The 24,494-nt window shown below is 41.6% G+C and overlaps 1 protein-coding gene across 6 annotated transcripts in view; it reads right to left on the minus strand.

The window, feature by feature from the left end:
• The window catches only part of THSD4 (thrombospondin type 1 domain containing 4), a 645,198-nt gene that overhangs the window by 586,421 nt on the left and 34,283 nt on the right, over positions 1–24,494 (minus strand). For 5 of the 6 annotated variants that reach the window (XM_044980124.1, XM_044980125.1, XM_044980123.1 and 2 more), the window contains 2 exons: positions 17,369–17,478; positions 9,956–10,025 (listed from right to left, as the gene is read on the minus strand). In XM_044980124.1, the coding sequence (XP_044836059.1) occupies positions 9,956–10,025; positions 17,369–17,397 (99 nt within the window). In that variant the 5' untranslated portion in view covers positions 17,398–17,478. Of the gene's footprint in view, positions 1–9,955; positions 10,026–17,368; positions 17,479–22,146; positions 22,329–24,494 lie in introns of all 6 variants that reach the window. The other variant, XM_044980128.1, reaches the window with a different exon arrangement.

The raw sequence follows: 24,494 nt of genomic DNA on the forward strand, positions 1-24,494 counted from the left end.
AACTGACCCTTAGCCCCACAGCCTCAGCTGGGATGCAGCTAATTAGTCACATGTGGGGCTGGGCCCATCTCCCCTTAAAGGGGCCAGTAACCCCAACACACACTTTCTTGACCTTAATAAATTCAAGTTCTTAACTATGCACATGAAGGCTGATGTAGTACACAGGCAGCTAATTAACCCTGTATGTTAGGGGAATTTACAGGCTCAGCTGTTGAAGCTAGAAGAGAGGGTAAGATCAGGAGGATTAATCACTTTAGAGCAAGGGGTATGGGGTCTTGTAAAGATGCAGCCAGCTGCCAAGCTTCAGACCAAGGAATTTACAGCACTTTTGTATAGTAGCTCCATAAATTCATTAGCTTCAGAGAAATTTACAAGCTCCTCTGGCAATGCATGCTGAGTACATAAAGCAAACAGCTGCAATGTAAGGAATTGACACATACAGCTGATTGAAAATTGTTAAAGAAATATTATGGACAATAGTTTCATCAGGTCCAGGGTTGAATTTGTGGATGGAGGTGAACAGAGTGACAGAATAGCCAATAACCTAGTGTTTAGGATGTTTGTCTCGGATGTGGGAGAACCAGGTTCAACTCCCTGCTCAGCCTGATTTGGAGTGAGTACCCCAAACAGGTTGTTGGCTATTTGGGTAGAGGGGACAGTGTTTAAAAAACGAGTTTTCTAAAGGTCTCATTTTTGTTTCATGTTAAACAATTTCAAAACTTGGAATTATTTTACAAAATGTTTCTCGACCAGTCCTATGGAAAAAGTTCCATTCATGAAGGCTACAGAGCTTGTAAGCTGCACAGCTCATGATTTTTCTCTTGAGAAACTCAGGGGAATGAAAAGAACACACGCTCATCCTAATACTATGTTAAAAATGTGAAATAGAGATTTCAAGATTTAGTTTCTCTTACAATTTTAACTCCCAAAACTTGCACATATATAGTATTTTGTTCTCTTATTTTCCTAGTAAAATGTAAACTTTAAAGCATTGTTATTAATGTGTACAATCTTAGCATATGTTATAGAAGAAAATTTAATATGATAGATTGTGTGTGCTTTATTACTTTATATATTATTCTCAAAAACATTACGAAGCCAAAGCATCTAGAAATGGGTTATATGCAACTATTATTGACATTACAATAGTACCTAAAGTCGCCAACAAGGGATCAGGGACTCATTGTGCTGGGCACTGTACAAATGGTGGGGGGTTGGAGGGGAAGAAAAAAAAAAACAAACAACAAACAACAACCACCACTCTAGAGAGTTTATAGTCTGGAGAAGAGTCCTTGAGTGAAATCCTAGGCCCTATGAAGCCAATGGCAAAACTCCCTTTGGAGCCAGGATTTCAATCCTGGTGCTGGGTGCAAAAACCAGTCATTCCAGGATTAAATTTTACTGTAAAAAAATGTCCCTAAGGAATCATAGCAATACAATAGGTGGGGAATGTCACACGGCTCACACCCTTGAGCAGTCAACCATGGCAACACAGGTGAAAGCCAAGACTATAACAGGGTTCAAAAAAGAACTAGATAAGTTCATGGAGGGTAGGTCTATCAATGGCTATTAGCCAGGATGGGCAGGGATGGTGTCCCTAGCCTCTGTTTTCCAGAAGCTGGGAATGGGCGACAAGGCATGGATCACTTGATGATTACCTGTTCTGTTCATTCCCTCTAGGGCACCTAGTATTAGCCACTATCAGAAGACAGGCTACTGGGCTAGATGGACCTTCGGTCTGACCCAGTATGGCTGTTCTTATGCTTATAGCCAGAGGAGGGGAGCTCTGCTTTGGTGGGCCACAAACTCTGTCAAGAAGGGCTCTCATCCTGTTCATCTTAAACGCCAACCCAGCTTAAACTTTTGGCTTTTTCCATTTACAAATCTTCCTTTTCTTTTTAAAGATTTTTTTTTAAAAAAGACAGACAGACAGGGTTAAAAGTGCATTTCCACAGAATCCAGAACAGTCCCTAAAACACATTACATATTTTGGGGGGCGAGGAGGGGGAGGAATCCTTTACAAAAGACTTAGAAAAAGCCTGGAAATGAACACCTATGGAGCCAGCCAGTTTCCACCACCACACACTCCATCACCATCACCCTCGCACACACATAAATAATGCTCATGAAGTCCCAATACTGCCTCAAAGAAAATTTGTACAAATATGCAAAAAGGTGAAACTAATTAGTAGGAGATTATCAAAAACCCATCTATTATATTTACTACTGCATATACTTTTGAAAATTTTACTGGTAGACAATGTTAAGTTTAAGTGGGTGGTGTAAATCAGAGGTGGGAACAGTAAGTGATGAAGAATGATACGACAACAGGGAATTGGACAGATACCTTAGTGTAAAAGTCTGGCAGTGTTCTCCTGAAAACCCACTCTATCAGCAGGTGTCAAGTGGGTCTTGCTGACTCACTTATGCAGATTCCTCCACCCAGATATAAAATAGATGTCTGTGGCACTCCAGAGGATGAGAGGAGTGAGGGTGTGAACTAATATTTTAACTGTGTAGCGAGAGGTTTTTATGAATAATAATAGTAATAGCTAGATCAGTGGATCTCAAATAGGTTCATAAAGGAGGTCAAGATCATTGTCCCCATTTCACAGATTGAGAAACTGAGGCACAGGAGGGGGACATGAATAAAAGTGAAAAGAGTCACCTTTGGAGCTATGAAATATGTTGAGTATATGGGGATTTATTTAAGTCTACTTAAATCTACTATTTATTTAGCTCTAATTCTTAAGATAATCAATTAATATTTGTATTCTTCCCCTGCCTCCCAAAAAGTAGCAATACTATTACAAGTTAGAATTGTAGCAAATTGGAAATGGACCTCTTGATAAGATAAGAGGATTTTACAATCACCTACTCACATTTTTCCAACTTTACATATATTTATGTAAATTATAAGGGAGCAAAGTTGAGACTGAGTGGAATGGTATAACTTACATTGGTTAATAATATGGGGAGAATATGTGGCTTGAGTTAGGCAGCTGTACCCCTTCATTGTTCATTTCCCAACTTTTGAAGATTTGGGGGATTTTAAGTTATTCTATGGAAATCTGAATACTTTTCTGGCTTTTACGGCAGATTCCATTAATACAACCTAAAAACTATTTCGTTGTTTACTAATAATACTTAGAGATCTTTATCAGAGCTCTCAGAGGACTTTCACCCCTTATGCCATGTTATAATTAACCTTTGTTTATATTTTATGAAATATGCCCTCGGTGGGTTGACATAGGTTGCCTGTAGAACAGAAAAGCAGTTTCTCATGCCTTCATATATTTCCAATATGTATAATCACTTTGGCTTTGAATCAAAAATTTCACTGCAACCAGCAGTCCATAAGCTATTAAAAATCCAGTGCAATTTCTAACATTGCCTCCATTAGACAAGGAAGAAACAAGATCCACATCTTGGGATTTAGACAGCAGTTATTGAAACTATGTGAGAATGTCCCAAAAGAGGAAATAACACTAGTATTTTAAGCCAGAAATATTTCACATCTAACTGGTTGTGCATGAAACTGAAGATGTAGTAATGTTTCATAAATGAAAATTTCGTAATATTTTATAATATTTGGTCATATTAAAAAAACTTAACAGGTATGGAAATAAACACTTGGGTAAACACCTCACACAGCAATGAACATGTTAGCTTTATCTTTATAGTAATCTAGTAAATTCTCACTACCGGCACTCAAGGGCAGAGACCGCTGTTTTGTGATTTCTGCATGACCCCACTGGCCTCAACTCTTCAGAAAGCCACAACTGGCTCATTCATGCTTCTCATGCCAGTGAGCTGAGTCATCCTTACTACCCATTCAGCCCAAGATGACTAACATTTATTTCCCTCAAATCATCTCATTCTCCCCTCCTCCTCAAAACCTTGGGAGAACAAGTAACTCTTCAACCCAGTCTATCACCTGGTAGCTCTGTCAGAAACCGCTTACCCTCCTCCCTGGGTCTAAGGCTTAAACAAGACTTCTTACTAAGAACACATTGCACCATTTCCCTTCTCTCTAAACTGAGATCCTGGTGGCTCAAGAGCCTCACTGGATATTTTCTTTCTTTGTACCACACAAGATGTAGCATCTAAGCTAGCTGGGAGTTAAACAATTTAGGGATCTCAAGGTCATGAGGAAAGAGAGGAAGTATGGTAGTGGTTAGAGGACTAGTAGAGATCAACATATTTTTCCTGGGTCAGGTCAAGAATCAAATCAAGCCAAATATTTAGAAATAAATTATTTTGGATCATAAAGTGGCAATATAAATTATTTATATTGCAGTAGCACAATGGGGACCCAATCGGGGATCAGGGCCCCACTGCACTAGGCCCTTGTACAAATGCCTAACAAAAAGACTTACCATGAAGAGCTTACAGTCTAAGTATAAAATGAGAGAGAACAGGTGGACACAAGTAGCAGAAGACACAAAGTAACAGTGAGATGATTTTTTCACTTCACTTTTCACTACTGTCAGTGTTGTGCGCTGATCCAAGGCCACAGTATATTTCTCTCGCCATTCTATTCTTCTCCATGGAAAGATCTGATCCCACTTTTAGCCCAGCTGATTTCTAATGAATTGACTGCTATATGTAATGCAGGCCATGCATATATTGGACACAATTTATAGCCAGCAATTTAAGTTAAGTCTGCAGAGTCTACATTATACAAGTTCACTTGGAACAGCAGCATTAATATTTAATGACAATTACAAGAAACACACTGAATATTTGTGGCTTTTATTCAGGAGTGCCTGACAAACTAGTCCAAGCACTTCTAGATAGCAGTTGCTCAGATCTCTGATGAGTGGCTGAAAAATGGTGCACAGGCCAACTAAAACATCACCACACAATGTCTACATGTCTGCCTGGTTAGTGAGCTCTGCTATTTTAATCCTTTCATGCATTTTTGGAAGCCTTTAATCAGAGATGCAGTAAACTGTTTGAATTTTACAGTACATGGTAAGTGTAAATACTACCAGATTAAATGGTTTGGGTTTCCGTTCTTTGTATTAAAAAAACCGAGCCTAAACATCTGTGCCTGTGAAGATTAAAGGGCTAAAAACCCTGGAAATAGAAGATTTTTGTATCCATGAGTCACTGCAGAGAGCTACAATGCCTGAGAAGCTTAACTACCCCACCAACTGATTTCATCCACATCTGAAGGGACTTAAATATTTTCTAAACACTTGAGAAAGTAAGCTGCTCTGAATCAATTTAGCACAGTCTTTGTGTGACTAGAGCTTGAGACTTCCTCCTAACAGTGCCTAATCTTTCACACCAAGAGCACATCCATTGTTGGCTGTGAGCTCAGCGTTCAAGACAGAGAATGTTGTCCACTGGGAATTCAGCTGAGATCACGTACTTTCAAAGAAACTCACAGCCCAATTTTGATCTCACTTGCAGCCATTTTACAGTAATGCAACTTGACTTCTCCTGATTTTCACTGAGGTAAAGGAGATCAGCATCAGGCTCTCAGATTCTAGAACTGGTTAAGTCACTACCAAATTCAGGCCATCGGTCAAAAATATTTTAACAAAACTCTTTCTTTCCTGTCAGTGATGTTCACATGTCCCTGATCCTTTAGGCTGCTGAACATCTTCTCGGAAGCCATCAGCACTCAACTCCTAGTAGGAGTTGGAGCTCAGTACCATGCAGGATCAATCCTGCTATGCCAAAATGATGCTCTTGTCACTGCACAGTGTTTATTCACATGGACCCCAAAAGTATTTATTTTTATGAACACATTGGCACAGATCCATGGCCCCGGCTAAGTCCCTTTTGCATCATTCCAGCAGCAAAAAAGGGGCCTTAAAGCTGCCCTAAAGGGGCAACTAGCAATTCCCCCAATGTAGGCAGTCTGATTAACTTCCCTCCCCTAAATTTACATTGGGCCCCAAGGCTAGGAAAGACAAAGTTAGGTCCTGTACCTGGGATGCCAATCTTGGTTGGATGTATTCCTGGAAACTTCATCAAATGACAATCTTCAGGAATTAAACATTAATTTTTTAATTCCTGGAGACTCCAGGCCAATCCTGGAGGGTTGGCAACATTACTTGTACCTGTGAGATATTTAAAGGTCCAATATCTCACAACTCACCTGATCTAGAAATGGGAGATTTATACAATTGGAAAGGAGAATCTTCCAGCTTTCCAGTCACAGCACTTGCTGTAGGTCCTGGAAGGTGCCAGGCTTAAAGTAGTTACAGTTCTGTGTATATGAAAACTATTTTCAGAGCTCCATGATAAAGCTGTTCAATAATCCCTGATTGTCACAAGTGTTGATGAAAAGATGAGGGATAACATTCTTCACAAACATTATGTGAAAAAAAAAAAAAGTGTGTGGCTTGTTTCCACCAGTTCTATCCCACAACTTAAAGGATGGGAAATTTGCTGATAATCTACCTCTTGCTGCTGTCAAGCTATACTCTAGAATCTAAGCTTTCACTTAAAAAGAAACAAAAAACTTCTCTCACCTCTCCATAATTCATCTTCACTAGACTTTTGAGCATCAAGCTAATAGTTTGTTAATTAACTTGAGGTACTCACTATATTCATAAAAGCTAGTGTGGATTCTTCCCACATGTTTGTTCCAGTGGTAAATTCTTCTACATGTGCATATTATATGTATGGAATATATGAATATGCAAACATTTGTCCTTTACCCTACAGATAAGTCTCTGCGTTAAGGAACATTTTCAAATGCAAACCCTGTTCCTGAGTCGGCAGACAGCCTGGAACAACAGCTTAGAGGGATGTGAATGGCCTTGGATCCTCAGCTCTGAAACCTTAAATAAAAATAACTTTCTATTTTATTCAGATTCAGAGTTAATAGCAGAGCAGTACAAATAGCATGTTAGTTCCTAAAGTCACGTGAATACGTTCTTCATTTTTAGTTCACGGGGTCTGGCCCCTATAAATTTAACAATGCTCATCAGTTTCTAGTGACCACAAAAATTCTAAGTGAAATTCAATTGCAACTAACGTGTTTTCTGATCAAGAGCAAAACTTCTGTTTAAGGCAACAGAAGTTCAGAATAAGAAACTGCAAAGAAAAAAAAAAACTCTCCCAACTAGCACTGTTGTCCCTACAGCCTGTTTCCATTTGCACTTCTGCACTATTTAAGTAATTTGGCTAATTTTCCTCTCTAGCTAAATTTAGGCTAGAGTGCCAAAAATGGATTATTTTTGTGTTTCTGAGCAAAGTAACCTATTCAGCTCAGCTCCTGGAGGATTTGCTGAAGAAGAGTTTTTCCTCTTCTAAAATATTTTTTACTATATGTTGGCATGCAGGACCAGACTTTCATTTCTCTCCTAATATTAACACAGCCAATAAGCCAAAACCTATTGGAAACATATCCAAAGCAGTGACTCAATTTAATTAAAACAAATGTTAGTGTACATTGGAAAACTACAGGTGAACTTTAGTTCAAAAGCAATATTACTTCCAAACAAGCTAAAGTCTGATGTAAGCTTCCAAACCAGCAGGAACCTATTCCAAGCTGCTTTGAAGGAAAAAAACATTCCTACCACTGATACCTTTGAGGGAAGGATGGAGGGAAAGGGTGTTAAGGAAGAGAAATAAATAATAAAATAAAATAGTAAGACCTCCCATAATGACAGAGAGAGAGAGACACCACCCAAAACCTCTGCCTATAAAGTCATAAACTACAAGGTCTCAGCTGCACTGTAAGTGGGTTAACTGCACTGAAGTGCAGTTAAATTGGATTCCCATCAGCTGCTTTGGGGATTCTCTTCATTTTTGAGAAAGCTTCAGAGTAAGAAAATAACTGGACTATTTCCAAATAGTTTAGCAGAACATTCACCCAAGTATTCACATCCAGGACTCAAGAGTATATTTCCTGTCTTTATCTTTCAGAGCCAAAAACAACTGCGCAAGGTGCAAACTGAGCAATCATCAGAGGTGAAAGTGGGCTGGTACGGGCCGGTACAGCATACCAGTAAGACGGGGTCGCCACTATAGGCCCGTACATAACTGACGTTCAAGGGCTAACACGGCAGCGCTTTAACAACGCTGCCCCTTTTGCCCTGCCCAGGGGAATGGGAGCAAAAGCAGCAGCTGTCCCATGGCCCAGCAATCTAAAAGGGCCCAGGGCTCCCAGCCGCTGCTACTGCAGCAGCGGCCAGAGGCCCAGGCCCTTTAAATCGCCTCTGGAGCCCCAGCAATGTGGAAGCGCTGGCTGGAGGAGGCTGACCCCCAGCCGCATCCCTTCCGCCCAAGGCCCCACCCCTTCTGCCCGAGGGCCCAGAGCTGGGTCCCTGTACGGATAAGACTTTTAAGTTACTTTCACCCTTGGCAATCATACTATTTCCAGCACCACAAACTAAAGCACCAAAGAATTATGAATATGCCAAAGGCACATGCATAAGGACTAGTGTCTAAACAGTCTCTTTATTCCCGGAGACTGGCTCAGATTCACCCATTTAATGTGTACTCTAATTTTTAACTCCATAAAGCCTTGTAAGAGTACATAAGAAAGATGCCAAACAATGTTAAGTTGTATCATTCACTAGAATTTTAGAAACAGCTACTGCTCCACTGCAGAAAACCTCTCTCTGAACATATCTGCTGTTCTGCAATTTCTGTCCACAGAAGCAAAAGGAGCTCAACACAGATATACATATAGAAGCTGCTAGCAGGGGGACAAAGTTACTCCCTCAGCAAACATACACCAGAATCTCAACACACAAGCAGGAACAACTGCCCCAGTGACAAAGCTGAGAGTTTACACTTAATTAGGCCTGGTCTACACTACGGGGGGGGGGGGGGGAAATCGAACTAAGGTACGCGACTTCAGCTACGCAAATAGCGTAGCTGAAGTCGAACTACCTTAGTTCGAATTTCCTACCTGTCCAGACGCCACGGGATCGAACTCCGTGGCTCCCCCGCCGACTCCACCACCGCCGTTTGCGGTGGTGGAGTTCCGGAGTCAACGGGAGTGCGTTCGGAGTTCGAACTATCGCGTCTAGATTAGACGCGATAGTTCGAACTCCGAGAAGTCGAACTCTCCGCGTTGACCCGGCGGGTAAGTATGGACCTACCCTTAGAAAGATGTCTCTCTTAGCCTGAGCAGCTAACAACAGTCTTGTTGTCTGGCAGTTGATAGTGGGGTCCGACAGGTTTGGGGAAATTTAACTCATAGACTTTAAGGCCAGAAGGGACCATCATGATCATCTAGTCTGACATCCTGCACATTGCAAGCCACAGAACCTCACCCACCCACTCCTGAAATTGACCCCTAACCTCTGGCTGAGGTACTGAAATCCTCAAATCATGATTTAAAGACTTCAAGTTACAGAGAATCCACCATATACAGTACTCCTAGTTTAAATCTGGAGGGTTGGCAACGCTACGATCTGTTGCATGTAAGGGACAACATGTAAAACCAGAAGCATCCCAGAAAACTGGTAAGAAACTGCACCACAAATTGCTCCCAATGGTGAAACGCCCAGTAAGTGAACTCTGTCAAATTATCATCTTTAGTGACATCGCAAGGAAGAAAATGCCTCTAGGGAAGAAGGCTAGCTGGTTGGGGAAACTTCCTCCCTATGATGTCATTTTAGCAGGGACATTCCCCTCCTCTCTGCACTTTAAGATCCCGCCTTGAAGGTCACTTCTTTGAGTTTGCAGAGAGTGAATAACAGAGCCCATCCAACACCAGTCCACAATCATCCAGTATGGAACGCACTAGTCAGTCTCTCTCCCAGCAGGGGACTGGGAATCCAACCTGCATCTGGCAACAGAGTATGTCAACCAACACAAGGGCACAGGGCCAGCCCGCCTCCCATTTTTTTAAATAAGATCCTGCATATAATGCCTAACAGCAGAGGTATTTGCACCAAGTTACTGTATGTTTCTTGCACTAACACACCATACGTATTACTTCTAATGATACAAAACCCGAATTTCTGTAGCTTACCTTTCTGTGTTCAATTGACGTCTGCGGGATGACCAGCTGAAATCCTAATACCACTATGAAACTGAGAAGTCTGCAAACAATAAATAAATAATATTGATTGTGTATGTATTGCAGATAATCACTGAACCACACCACGTAACCCAGCTACCTGTCTTAAAGCTTGAGCCTACAAAAGCTTAGGCACTTGAATAAAATTTACTGACTTATGAGTAGTCTCACATGAAACATCCACATAACACAATTTCTTGGCCCATATATTGTCTTTTTCTGCAGCATGCTTGTGTCCTTCTTAAAGGCAAAATATACCAAGCAACTTACCAGCATGATAATAAAGAGGGTAGTACTAGGTAAGCCACACAACTACGCACACACACTCTTTTATTACTACAAACCTCATCTTACTTTATGCTTGAATGAAGATGAAAGCTAACATTTTCAGAAGCATTCCATTAATTTTTTGTACTTCCATTTTTGGGTGCCCAGATACATTTCCCCTGATTTTCAAAAGTGCGAAGGAAAATTTGACTGTAAACATAAAAAACCAAACCCCACTTCTTCGTTCCTTCCTGGGCCATGACTCCTCCCTCCTCAGTACAGTTGTGTAAAATAGTGTTGAGGAAGCACTGAACACGCACAGAACCTCCATGACTGCAAGGGAACAGGTTCCTCTCCAGTCAGCTGTGGAGACTGACTAGACTTTATAGTACAAGATCTGGGAGGCAGCAAGACAACTCACTCGTCACTTTCTCCAGAGACTCTCACCACACCCAGGTGCCCAATACATGGTTCAATGTTTATAAGCCCCATTCCCCCTGCCTCTCTCCATCCATGACATGTCAACAAAAGAGAAAGAGTGCCCAGGATTTGCAGATAACATCTGAGCAACCTCTGCTCCCCACTCCAAGTGGAGCTATAGGCCCCAAAGTCCAAGCTGCTTTTGAGCCTCTCTGGCCCTTTTTCCACCAACCAGGCAGACGCTGATCCATCATCAATAAGGGGCTTCCTTGTCACATCTATATGGGTCCAAATTTAGCTCAGTGAGGGGCCTCATTCTTGGCCCTGCTGCCAGCTATTTTTTGCTGCTCAAAAGGCTACACAAAAGGGATTGCTGGTCAGAGGCACACCAGTTGCACCTAATATTTTTCTGTGATGGGGTTCAGTTCAGGAGTGCAATCCAGACCACTGAGAGGTTGTGTCACCACCTGCCCTGTAACCCTGGGTGTCTCACAATACTTTGTTGCTGTAGCTCTCAACCAGCCTACAAGCAGGAGGGTCATATTCTGAGTGTCTGTGTATAGCTGCAGCCCTGGTCTAGCAGACTCTGACCCCAGCAGCTTGAAGCAACACACCAATCACACGCTGGCTTCCACCAGCTTTAGTTACAGCCAGCACACTCCGAGTCCCAAATTTGTGCGCTCTGTAATGTCCAGCCCACTCCTGGACAGCTCAGAAAAATAAGGTCCATTTGTTCCTCTAAAGACACAAAACCTACCAGCTTGCCACATTAACTGGAGTTAAGATTCACTTTAATTCAAACACAGCACTGGTAATTTAGATTAATGGTAAAACAAGTTTATTTACAAAAGATGACAGGATTTTAAGGGAGTTCAGGTACAAAAGGAGGAAAGTGAAAAATTGTTCTCGTTAACCTCTGAGGATAGAACAAAAAGCAAGGGGCTTAAATTACAGCAAGGAAGGTATAGGTTGGATATTAGGAAAAAAAAATTAACTGTCAGGGCAGTTACTGGAACAAATTGCCTATGGTTGTGGAATCTCCATTATTGGAGGTTTTGAAGAACAAGTTAGACAAACACCTGTCAGGAATGGTCTAATTATTACTTAGTCCTGCCTTGAGTGCAGGGGACTGCACTAGATGATCTATCAATGACCCTGTCAGTCCCACACTTCTATGATTAAGTTAGAAAGGGTTACAAGCAAATAAAATGAAAACTCAGATCTAAAAGTGTCAAACTTAATCTATCAAGGTATAACCTTTACCTATGCAAGTTTCTCACCTATAATCAGTTTCCAGACACAGTTCAACCACCCCTTGGTTGAAGGACCCATCTTTCTCAGCTTGCATGAGCTCTGTTCTGTGTGTTTGTCTAGTTATAGATGCAAAAGATGGCTTCTGTCTTTGTTTATCTTCCAAAGTCCAATGACTATTCCAAGAGGCAGGATGACTTCATGCTATTTTTTCCCTTCCTGTGGCCTTCCCACCCCTTGACTGATTTCTGCATAAATGCAGCTTCCATTGGTTTTGGTCACACCTGGCTTAATCTCAGGAGACAGCTGCCTGCCCTCCTGTCTGAGAGGGAACCTGTTTCTCCACAGACTTTAAAACATAATATAATTAAGTATCCATATTTCCTCCTATACTTTTAATACATACATTTCACAATAATATTAATTAGTGTGTTGTTAGCTTTCAGCAAAGACCTGACTCTATACACTTCATTAATATAGTAATACTGTATACGATCAGTTGATTCAATTGCTTAACATCTGAGGTTCAGCCAACTGTCTTTATAAACCAGTAAACCTTTTAAATGGATTCTTCCAAAAAGTAAAACCCAGACCAAGCTCCTCTCTCCCGCTGGGTGTAGACACCATGCTGTCTCCTCACCCACTTGTTAGCATGAGGTTTGCCTCCACCCCTTGTTAGCTCATTGGGTATGTTTATGTGATGTGTAAATACATTCTCATTGTCCTTAAAAGTACATAAAAAGTAATTCCCAGTGGGGAAAACACATTCCTTTGTTTAGGGCAGATCAGTTTACCAACTCCCCCTGACATATTTGGTTTATCTGCACTTTGGTTGTAATTCCAGCATATATTCATAACTCTCAATGCCCACTGCACATGTACATCATGCAAGAATTTTAATGATCGGTGAGTCAGTTATCATACCGCACAAGGCATATTTTACACAAGAATTATTACAGTAGTGTGAATACAGGGGTGCTTACAGTCACACTCTCACCCAGCCTTGAGGAGACCACAATGACAATGAAGCTCAGAGAAACTCTGCTGTGTCTAGCCTCAAAATCACAATACCTCTTAAGTGGCCATTACAAGTTAGCCTAAATTAGAACAGTCCTTTGGCTGCTCTAATTTGCACCAGAGATTGGTGTGTCCCCTAGGAAGCCCCAGGATCTGGGAAGGCAGACAGGCAATTTATGGCCACCTTTATCTCTCTCTACACTCACTTGGATTGAGCCCAATGAATTTACAGTAAAAATTAACCTGGTCCTATGAACACCTAGTAGTCTGATGAATTCCAAAAGCAAAGACAAAAATGGTGGAAATGATGAAACATAGTACACCACAAAGAATCCAGCTGCAAACTAAGGGCTTATCTACATGGTCAGGTAATTTGCTTTACGGAGGTGATATTTCTAAAGCGCACCATGCCCTAGGTAACCTTTAGTGCACACCAGTAGGATACACACATCAATTAATGTGCAACGTCTTAGTGCGCTTTAGAAATCGTCACCCCATAGGGCATATTACCCCATCATGAAGACAAGCCCTAACAGATCAGACAGAATCCAGCTGCACTTCCTACTCACAGCTCCCTTCTCCACAACCCTTTAAAATAATCTACATTGTTTCAGACACTTTCAGAGTGGGGCTGACAAAACTACAGCGACCCCTTGGTAGTCTTGAAACAGTTAACTGAAATTCTACTAAAAAAGCCAGCTAGGCATTTAAACTCCACAACAAAAATGAACAGGGTGTCACAAGCTTTAAACCAAAAGTGCTGTTGAGTTGTTAGGTCCTGACCCAGGCCTAAGTATTCTGGGTTAGGTCCCAGGAAATCCTCTCCTGACCCATCTTCACCCAGCACTAGGGTTACCACCTGGCTGGTATTTGACCAGCCTGGCCCTTTTTTTTGTTTGTTTGTTTTTATGTATTGCCAGAAACAGAATTTAATCTGACAGGATTTTTGAACTGGTTGTAAAGATTTTCATTATCATCATCACAATACACTGGGATATCTAATATTAGAAGTTTTTGTGTCCAGCTAACAATGCTATGATGTTGCTGTTAAAAATAAGAAAATGCTGCAAATGGCAAATTCAAACAGCAAATATAAATTCAAGAAATAGACTAAATAGATTTTATGTATAAAGTTCCAGAAAGTTCACATTCAAGTATACACTTAAAAATATAGAATCAATGAAGTTTGGGGGGTGGGTGAAGGGATCTCAGTGAAGACGGAAACAAAGCAGCTTGGAGAAACACGACCAAGGTAAGAAAATGATGTTATCAATCTTATCTATAGGTGCTCTCTCTCTAGATACTATAAAGTGGCTGTTGATGTGGATGTGTGGAGTTACTTTTGGTTGGGGTTGTGGTGAGCTTGCCTTGTGGGGAGCATGCTAGGTTTTTTGCATTTCAAAAGGTGGTAATCCTACCCAGCACTCCTCCTTAAGATGGCTTGCCTGCTTCTCCTATCTTGTCTGGTAGATCCTGATTGCCTATTGCCTCCTCCTAGCTCTTCTAACTGACAGGAGGGGCAAATCTTGTTGGTTCCCCCAGTACCAAACTTGAGTCACTTATCTAGGCAGTGTTTGGAGGTCTAAACTCACTACCCCTCTTTCCCAGGTCATACGTCTCCTTTGAGAGGGTGCGTCAGGGCAGTGACAGCTCCAGCAGGGGCAGAGAAGGCCTGTCACTGTCACAGGGGTCTAATAAACAGAAATACTTTTTTTGCACTTGCCATTTTGTTACCACAAACATAGAAAACTCAAGAAAAAAAGTTCTCTACATTAGAAAGATATTTGTTTGCCTTCACTAGCATACTGGGGTGGGGGAACTGGCCATTGGATAATATTATATAGTGCCTATCACCACCTCATTATCATGTTCTAGTCCTCTTGCACAAACCAATAACCATGAAAAAGGATAAAAACTAAAGCTAAATCATTAGGCAGTGCCAGTCTTGTTTTCTTTGTTTTTAAATCAGAACATGTTAAAGCCCTTTTAAAAACCATGCTGCATCTTTTATTGTTATTAGCACCCAGACGTTCCAGAGCCTCTGCATACATAGTAAGAGACAGTCCCCCATCCTGAAGAGGGGGCACTTCCAGAAAAAGGGAGGGAGAAAACAGAGGCATAAAGAGGGGAAATAATTTGCCCAAGGTCATATAGCAGATAAAAGGCAAAACTGGAAATAGAACTCAGATCTTCCTACTCCCCGTCTAGTGCCCTAACCACGGAACACACTGCTTTCCCAAGTGTGTCCTGTAATCCAGGAGCCACATATGCTTTTTCCCATGGGCAGGTGATCTCCTTCATAGTGCCCCATTTCAATGAAGTTTTAATGGAAATATGACAAACTCCTAGCTCGAACACAAATCACAGACACCCCCAGGCAGCCTCATATTATATGATCCCCATAATAGTTTTGGAACATTTGATTTGCTCCAGTTGAATACCCGATTTACTTTTTCAGAGGTCTTCACCCTCTGTCTGGCTTCTACACTCCCTGTTCCCTCAGAGGGTGCAATAGGAAGTTCAGCATTTGCATAGGGAAACAAACGTTCATGAACAGCAAAAGGCCAGGCTCTGTCGATGGGCAGCACATTTCTATGAATACATTTTAATAAAATCCTGCATGAGGGTGGCAGTTCTAAAATGAGCAAGGACTATAATCTTCAAAGCAAATTATTTACCAGATTAAAAGTTCCCACTTCAAAACTGAACTCTTTAGCATGTGTGTGATTATTCTGTGCCAAGCTTTTCCTGAACAGTCTCTAAAAAGGGAGATTACAATTCAGCATGTGTGTGCACATGCGCACAGGGACAATGAGGGTAGTTTATAGTTTGTCTCTGTGTATATGCTTGGGTCTGCCAAAAATATTTGTTATCAACCTACTGTTTCAAGCACATAGGAAATCTGGCAGGAATACTTAAGCCTTCCTGAGGAAAGCCTCTGGGTTGATTTAGGGGTTGTGATTTTTTTTTTAATTTTGTGTTATTTCACTTTGACTTAGTTGACTTTGGCTGCTTCTCTGGAGTTGGTAATTTTATTTATCATGCTTGACTAGTGCTAGGTTCCCTAAACTACAAAAATAGGTTTATCCTGCTCTGAAGATTTGTTACAGACGTTCTAAATACGCCAAAAAAATACCAAGCACACATCAAAATTAGGAACAACATTTGAAGTGGAGTATGTAGGGATATATCAAACTGTCAAACCAAAACATCCATCTCACACTGGGTGGAGAATACAGTCTTACTCCCCCATAGTGGCAATGCCATCTTTTGTTTAAATCAATGTCTGGGGGGAGGTTTCCTGTTGAAGACACTAATGCTCTTATCTGGGGAGAAATGTCATAGAATTCATAGAATATCAGGGTTGGAAGGGACCTTAGGAGGTCATCTAATCCAACCCCTGCTCAAAGCAGGCCCAATCCCCAGACAGATTTTTTCCCCAGATCCCTAAATGGCTCCCTCAAGGATTGAACTCTCAACCCTGGGTTTAGCAGGCTAATGCTCAAACCATTGAGCTATCCCAAAAGACTCCCCTCCCCCACAGAAAACCCAAGGGGGGATGCCCCTCAGTGAGTTTCTCCCATATTATTGATTATGGTATGGGGGATGGTTGTCTCCTCATGGTATAAGCTGTGGGGCCACTCTGTATCATACCCTGTGCCTCTGGCAGCCATGGTGAGTGACTTCCCTGAGCATGGGGGCTTCTTGGTCTGTCTGTGTGGGGGGAGGCTTGGAGAAGTCTCCACAGAAAAGGTAGCACTGTTATAGGCTGCAATATATAGAAGATCCATTAGAGTGTGAAATCCGAGCTGAAAGCTCAAGACAGAAGCAGGTCTGGATCTGGGGATTTGGGTCCAAACCCTGGCATTTGAAATTCAAAAGAGAGAGGGTTGGTCCTGAGGGGTCACTTCCAGTCCATTTTCATACAAATGAAAGGAAACACGCAATGCCCTAGCAGTCATGAACATGTGAGTGAATCATTCCAAGAACATACAACTTTCAACTTTAATGCATACACTGCAATTCAAAGTTTAAGAATAAAAATTATTCAAAAAGGCATTTACTATAAATAGGAGTCATTAGATCTCACCAAAAATGGTAAAAAAAGATCTGCAAATTACAAGAAATCCTGCTAGGACACTGACAAGGTGAAAAGAAGCCCTCCTAGAACAAGACATTGGGAACTTTCCAATTCTCCCCTCAAAGATTGCCCTTGCCTGATTGTTCTAAGTGATCTATGCACTTAACCATTCAATCATTTGGACTGGACTTTGCATTAAACTACTAATGGTCCAAATAGTTAAAACAACACTTGCTTGTAAAGTCTACAGATATATAGTCAATCAATAGTTATTGCACTATGACAAGAGCATATTAAATCATTAAAAATAATTTTATTGTACAACTTACCTCAAAGATACTATTAAACTGTCTACCATGATCCTTGACTATGAACCTTTTTGGGGTGAACAAATGCCTTTTGGTGTGTTAGATTCCAGATTGCAGATTACACACAAATCCTACAGAAATAGAAAAAAAAATAAATATTTGTCAATACTTATTCAATACTTTCCAGGATGCCAATGAAACTAAAGATGGGTCCCAACCAAACATCTGTAGCTGAACTCCTTTGGACTTTGCAGCAATTCAGATCAGAATTTACGGTCTACCCCTATTTAGCAAAAGCACTTGAGTATGTGCTTAAATATGAGCAAACATTTAAGTCCCATTGAAGTCAAGGGGACTTAAGGAATGGACTGGTCTGAATAACAAAGTATAAATAACCAGTGTCAAAAAAGGTACTTGTCTTTTTATTTCATGCCTCTGTTACGGCACTTTGGTGGCTTCAGTTCCCCTCTGGTGCGCCAGCATTGCACCATGCCATTATTTCACGACTGCCTCACACAGGCTCAGGTCGTTTATATTTTTTTTAGGATATGACAAAGATTCTTTAAAAGGGTTTCCAAATGTTAGTACCAATATCCTTTCTAAGCATTCAAGTGCACACTGCAGAAGATAAGACTTCTCTGTGGTCCAGCCAAAATGCAAGAGCCAATACATCCTCTCTGAATTCATCACATAGTCTGTGCAGGTATCTTTGGCATTTCTATGGCCCGATTACCATAGTTACCGGAGTGCCTCACAATTTTTAAGTATTATCCTCACAACACCCCTGTGATGTAGGGCAGTGATATCAACCCCACATTACAGATGGGGGAAATCGAGGCACAGAAAGGCTAAGTGACTGGCCCACAGTCACACCAGAAGCCTGTGGCAGAGCAGGGAATTAAGCCCAGGTCATCCAGATCTAAGGCAGTGCCTTAACCACTGGACCTTCCTCTCCTAGTTATAAAATGCTCTATATTTGTGCCGTTTAGTTTTGCAAACACAAACATGAGTTCTGTTAGCCCATTATATCATGTGCATAAGTTCTGAATTGTTGGGACACTGTGGATTCTTTCTCTGGTAAAGTTGCAGTCAACATACTGGGTGTCCAGTAGCAGCAGTGGGATTTCGAAATATGAATGAGACGGGGGTGACAAGTTGTATGGGCCCGCGGTGCCCAGGCTCCAGGAATATTCAAGGCCCAGGTGCCCACCTCTACCAATGTTCGGAGCCAGGTCTCTCCCCCGGCCCTGCCTGCCGCCCCCAGACGCCTCCCCTGTAGAGGCCCCCAACTCCTGTAGAGGCCCCCAACCCCTGCCTGCCGCCCTCTGAGTGTACCTGCCTACAACACAAGAGCGGCACTGGCGGCAGGCTGAGGCAACTGCTGCACCTGAGGAGGGAAAGAAGAGCGCGCATGACTGGTAGCCCTCCCCTCCCCCAGCACCCACCGGGAGGCGACACCGAGGGGCTTCTGGGAGATGCAGTCTAGACCTCACCTGAGCAGCTGCTGGGGTTTGGGTGAGAGAGTGTCTGACCATCTGATCCCCTCTGCCCACAGCCACCACTCCTGCCCCACGCTGTGCAAGGGGCAGCCCTATCCCCCATGAGGCTACGGTGAGGGGCAGCAAGCTGCAGCGGGGTTGGAGGCCACATGTGATGGCAGTTCCCACCCCCCCAGCACCCACCACAGGGGAGGTGAGGGGCTTCCTGGACCGGAGAGGGGTCCAGACTCTAGGAGTACATGTAGTGACAGTGCCGGGTGAGTGTGGCCCTGGGAGGGCGGGGGGTAGATGGGGCCCTCAGAGCTCCTCTCTGGGACAGGGCTGGGGGGGACTGTGGAGTCCTCCTCTCTGGCCACAGCCCTGGGACAGCCTGCCTACACCCCAAACTCCTCATCCCCAACCCCACCCCAGAGCCCGCACTCCCAGCCAAAGCCCTCACCCCAACCCTCTGCCCCAGCTTTGAGCCCCCCTCCCACACCCCAAACCCCTCATCCCCTGCCCTGCCCCATCCCAGAGCCCACATCCCCAGCCACAGCCCTCACCTCCCTCACCCCAACCTTAGCCCCCTCCTGCACCATGAAACCCTCATCCCTGTCCCCACCCTACAGCCCTCACCCCTGCACCTTAATCCTCTGCTCTAGCCTGAGCCCCTCCCACACCCCAAACCCCTCATCCCCAGCTGCACCCCAGAGCCTGCACCCCCAGCCAGAGTCCTCATCTCCCTCCCACCACACACCCCCCCACAAGGCAGGTGTGGGGAGGCGGGACTTGGACCCATTTGGGCACCACCAAAAATTATACAAACCTGCTGCCCCTGAGAATCTAGAAAATCTGCTTCAGAGGAGCACAGCATAGTTCTAAATTTAATTTCATGTTAGGATTAAACCTATATCTATGCATCTCAGAGCTGGATCAAGCCCAGTCTGCGTTTTGCCATTTGCAAGTAGCTATGTGTTGAAATGCAATGCGGTGAACAGAAACATTAGAGCAGTGGTTCTCAAACTTTTGTACTGGTGACCCCTTTCACATAGCAAGCCTCTGAGTGTGACTCCCCTTATACATTTAAAAAAACCCACTTTTTAATATATTTAACACCATTATAAATGCTGGAGGCAAAGCAGGGTTTGGGGTGGAGGCTGACAGCTCATGACCCCGCCCTCCATGTAATACCCTCGTGACCCTGTGAGGGGTCCCAACCCCCAGTTTGAGAACCCCTGCATTAGAGCATTGCTGCTCAAACATAAAGATCTAGTAACTTCTGTCAACCAGACAGACAGACAGACAACTAAAAGCCGGCTAGAGAAAGACAAGGCTTATGAGAACTTTTTAAAAATGGATATAGTTAGGTGCCCTATACCAGAAATATGGATTGTTTATAGGTAATGGGACAAGCTGCACATCCCATATAATCCAGGAGATTGCCAAAGTCAAATCTGAATGTATTAAGAAAGATCTATTGTGTGATTTTTTTTACCACCACCAAAAAGTCTCCTTTTCATGGTTTTTCTTAATCAATTAATCAGAAAGCAGAGCAATAGCTGCAAATGAGATGCCTTAAAACAATGATTCACAACCTTTCCAGACTACTGTACCCCTTGCAGAAGTCTGATTTGTCTTGTCTACCCCAAGTTTCACCTCACAAAACTACTTGCTTACAAAATCAGACATAAAAATAAAAAGTGTCACCGCTGACTATTACTGAAAAATTGCTTACTTTCTGATTTTTACCATCATTATAAAATAAATCAATTGGAATATAAACATTGTACTTTTCATTGTATACTATATAGAACAGTATAAACAAGTCATAGTCTGTATGAAATTTTAGTTTGTCCTGACTTTGCTAGTGATTTTTATGTAGCCTGCTGTAAAACTAGGTAAATATCTAGATGAGTTGATGTACTCCCGAAAGACCTCTTCGTACTCCCAGGTGTATGCATACCCCTGGTTGAGAACCACTGCTCTAAAAGGCACAGACTAAGAACAGTAGCCATCCAGGACAGAATATACTTTTGTACAAAAGTATATTCTAATAGAGCCCTGGCACCACATATCAAAGTTACATAAAGTATCTGGTACTCAGAGTACTAAATCATCATAATCACTTGGAGAGATCTGAAGGGTCTCAGGAAGTCAAGAAAAGTGGAAGCTATTCTAGGGAGTCAATAGAGTGTTAAAAAACACAATATTCATAAGAATAAGTAAGTTTAAAAGAGTTCCTCCTAAGAGAAGGTTTGAAAATATGCAGAAAGCTAATTTATTAGATATCTTTTAAATCTCATGGGACCTCTCACATGGCATTCTGCAAGTGATTGTACCTTTTGTATATTGTGAATAGATGGCATTTCACTTTCATGAACTCCCATGCAAACTTAGTCACTCTTTCAACCTGTACATTTTCCTACATCCTGTCATTTGCCATTATCTGTATATTAGCTATGAACACAGAACCTCTCTCTTTAATCTGTGTGTACACATGTGCAATAAGAAAGTTCATAAAACTACTTTAACCTGAAGTATGAAGCTTCCGTCATCTAGATTTATACATAAACTCAGAATAGGTATGTGCTGTGTAACCTATTTTATTTTGTTGACTTAAATATATGGAAGCCGAGCTACATTTCCCTTGATATTTATCTTTCTGGTAGTATTGGGTACCTTGCCAGCTACTGACAATGGCTATTTGAAGTAGCTATGAAACTTGAGTGGCTTTTAAAAAGTATTTTCTAGTGATTTATAATCTCTCTTTTTAACTTTAGGAAAGTTCAATAGCAAATAACATTGAGCAAGATTTGTCTTTTAAAAAGAAAAATCAAATATCCCTCAAAGCATAGATAGTCTGAATAAAATGACAGACATGTCAGTAAAGTATGGTCTACCTATTAGCTGCTCCTCTCTATTAATCTATGCACAGTATGGGTCCTTTGGATCACCTCCAGCGCACTACATTAACAACACTCTCAAAAAGCAGTGTGTACCACAGCAACTTTATCAAGCTGGATAACTTGTATATACCCTGCACATCCGGTATACGCTGTGGGACACTGAATTTTTGCTGTTGGTGGCATGGGGGCTTGAATCATACAATAACTCTTAAACTGTTTATTAATTACAAAAACCAAACTCATCTCTGAAATCTGGATGACAGGGATCTAATTCCCACAAAATTCATAAACACTGTCATGTGAAAATGAGGTTGTGTTGTGCTGCAGATTGCCATTGTTAAAGCATATTCTTGCATTAGCCATGTGGAGCAAATACACATTTTACTGCAGAAATTACCAGAGCTCAAGCATTTACCTTGTAAAATGCAAAGGAATGACTACAGTCAAAATTTTCAACAGATCTAGCCTAAGCTAATGGTTTCCTGTAAGACAGAGGAATCAGCGCCACATGAGAGCACAAAGGCCCTGTTTGTTGGGAGGCAGTTTCCCTTGGCTTCTTCATAATGTAGGAGATCCCTATAGGATAGGGATTAAGCCCTGGAACAAGAGAAGTAGAAATATTACTAGTATCTGTATTAAACTGGTTGTCCCTCCCAACATATTTGGGGGAGACAAAATTCTGTTTGGCATAAATAAATATTATAAAGTAAAACCTCCCTTATAAAAATCATTTTAGAAAGCAGCTGCCCAACTGAGGTCAAACAAAATGCTTCTGGAACCTCTGGACAGATTTTAAAGTTATCATCTAAAACAAGGCTTGTACAGGAGGCAGTCTCACTGTACTGGGAATAACCAAGTCCCTTAGTATTGATGTAGCTTTCTTATGAATTGTTTTCGGTTCATTCATCAGTTCATTTAAACTTACACTACCCCGTGAGTCATCACTATGGGAATCAGAGAGAAGGTTATACTGAACATGTATTTGTACTTGATGATGATATGCCTCTAAAATCCATTGAAGAGCTTTTCAACTCCATAAATATGCTAATTGTTGAAATGTGGATTTAGTAGATGAAATGATAGGGTTGATGATGACATGATAAATGTATTATTCTGACATGAATCATGAGCAGAGAATGAATTAATTGATGTCAGGTGAGGAGGAAACCCACAGGGATGATATCAGTATCAAGTTGATTAGGAAGGTTTTAGATTTATAAACCCACAAGTCCTGAGGAGGGTAGGTCAAGTTGATACCCAGTTCCCAAAATAGGGTTGCTTTGAAAACACTAAAGTGAACGGAATCGTCTCATAACAGGACAATGCATCTCTCTCCATGGTCAAGGTTGTAACAAGCTTTTCCATTTTAAGCTTATGTTTGTTCCCCCTTCCACTTCTCTAAATGACTTTTATTGGGTCAAGTATATTGCTCATGTTCAATTTTTGTATGTGTGGCTTATTTAGTAAGAGGAGAATTTTTTGTCAAAAAGTATGAGATGAATCACACAGAAATGCAATTATGAAGCCCCCAGAATTGGCAGGGGAAATCAGGGGAAAGTGTCCTACCTGAAACTACTCCCAACATATCTTTAGAAATTGACTAGATTTCAGATTGATAGTGTCCCTTTAATCTTAAAAAAAAAAAGTCAAAATATCTTAAAATTTGTTTTTTAGTAGCTACAATTCTTGAGGTTTTCTTACAATGCTAATATGCACTTACAATCTCATCTCCAGTTCAACAACTTTTGCCTAGCAGTCTTAGCTCTGATTAACATTAATAGGTATTTGAATCAGTCTGTGTTGTCCTCCACTGCAACCTTCTTAGTAAAGCTTATGTAAAGGTCAAAATCAGGGCTTGGCTATGCCTTTGTCACATGACTGATCTTTTCCTGGCTTTACTGTACTCCTTTCATAAAGAAACAATAGTCAGAGTTTAACATTTTCCACAATTTTCTCTGAAGTAGGTAAACTGAGCATTATGTCCTATTAAAACAGCCCTCATACTTCAAAAGACCTTGGAGACAGAATGAAACCAGACAAATAATAATACCTCAGATCAAGAAAGGATAGACAAGCTGACTATGTCCTATATTTAAAACCCTTGTGCTGTTGTGAAATGTTGCATTATATTGTATAAATGTTCCCGATATGAAAGAGGTGGGGAAATAATTTGCCACAAAAGCATCACTGGGCAACCCATAAGCCGATCCTTCGTGTAACGACTTTGATTCTAATAAATGAAACTATCCCAGCCAAAGCCATTATGAAAAAAGTTATTGGAAAGACTCTTGCTTTACCAAACTGAGCAATAGAACAATGGCAATTAATAGCCATATAGTCTGCGAAGGAAGAGAGCGTGGTATTGCAAAGTATTCCATTCTGAAGTGCCTAGGATCCAACATTTTTCATAATAAAAGCATCCCAGATAAAAGGAGAAGTTAATATAATGTACCAACTGTATCAAGAGTCAATTTATGAAGATACCACGGATAATTGGTTACAACGAAGAAGAAAGCTGTGAGTTACACTGGGAATCCAGTTCTCCCTCACCCCAGAGTATAAAAAGAGTAACTCCTCTGCAGTCAAGTCACTTAATACCAGTGTAAAACTGAGTAGAGCTAGAGTGCTCCCAATACGTAGAGACTGCACAAAGGCTTCTTCAGGAAGTCTTTAAAAAAAAACCACCAAGTTTCTTTTTCTGGTTATTGATTCTAGTCCTTTGTATAGAAACATGCACTTGTATGGAGGTATAACAGGGTACTC

The sequence above is a fragment of the Mauremys mutica genome, chromosome 11 (assembly GCF_020497125.1).
Source record: "Mauremys mutica isolate MM-2020 ecotype Southern chromosome 11, ASM2049712v1, whole genome shotgun sequence".
Classification (NCBI taxonomy): Eukaryota; Metazoa; Chordata; order Testudines; family Geoemydidae; genus Mauremys; species Mauremys mutica.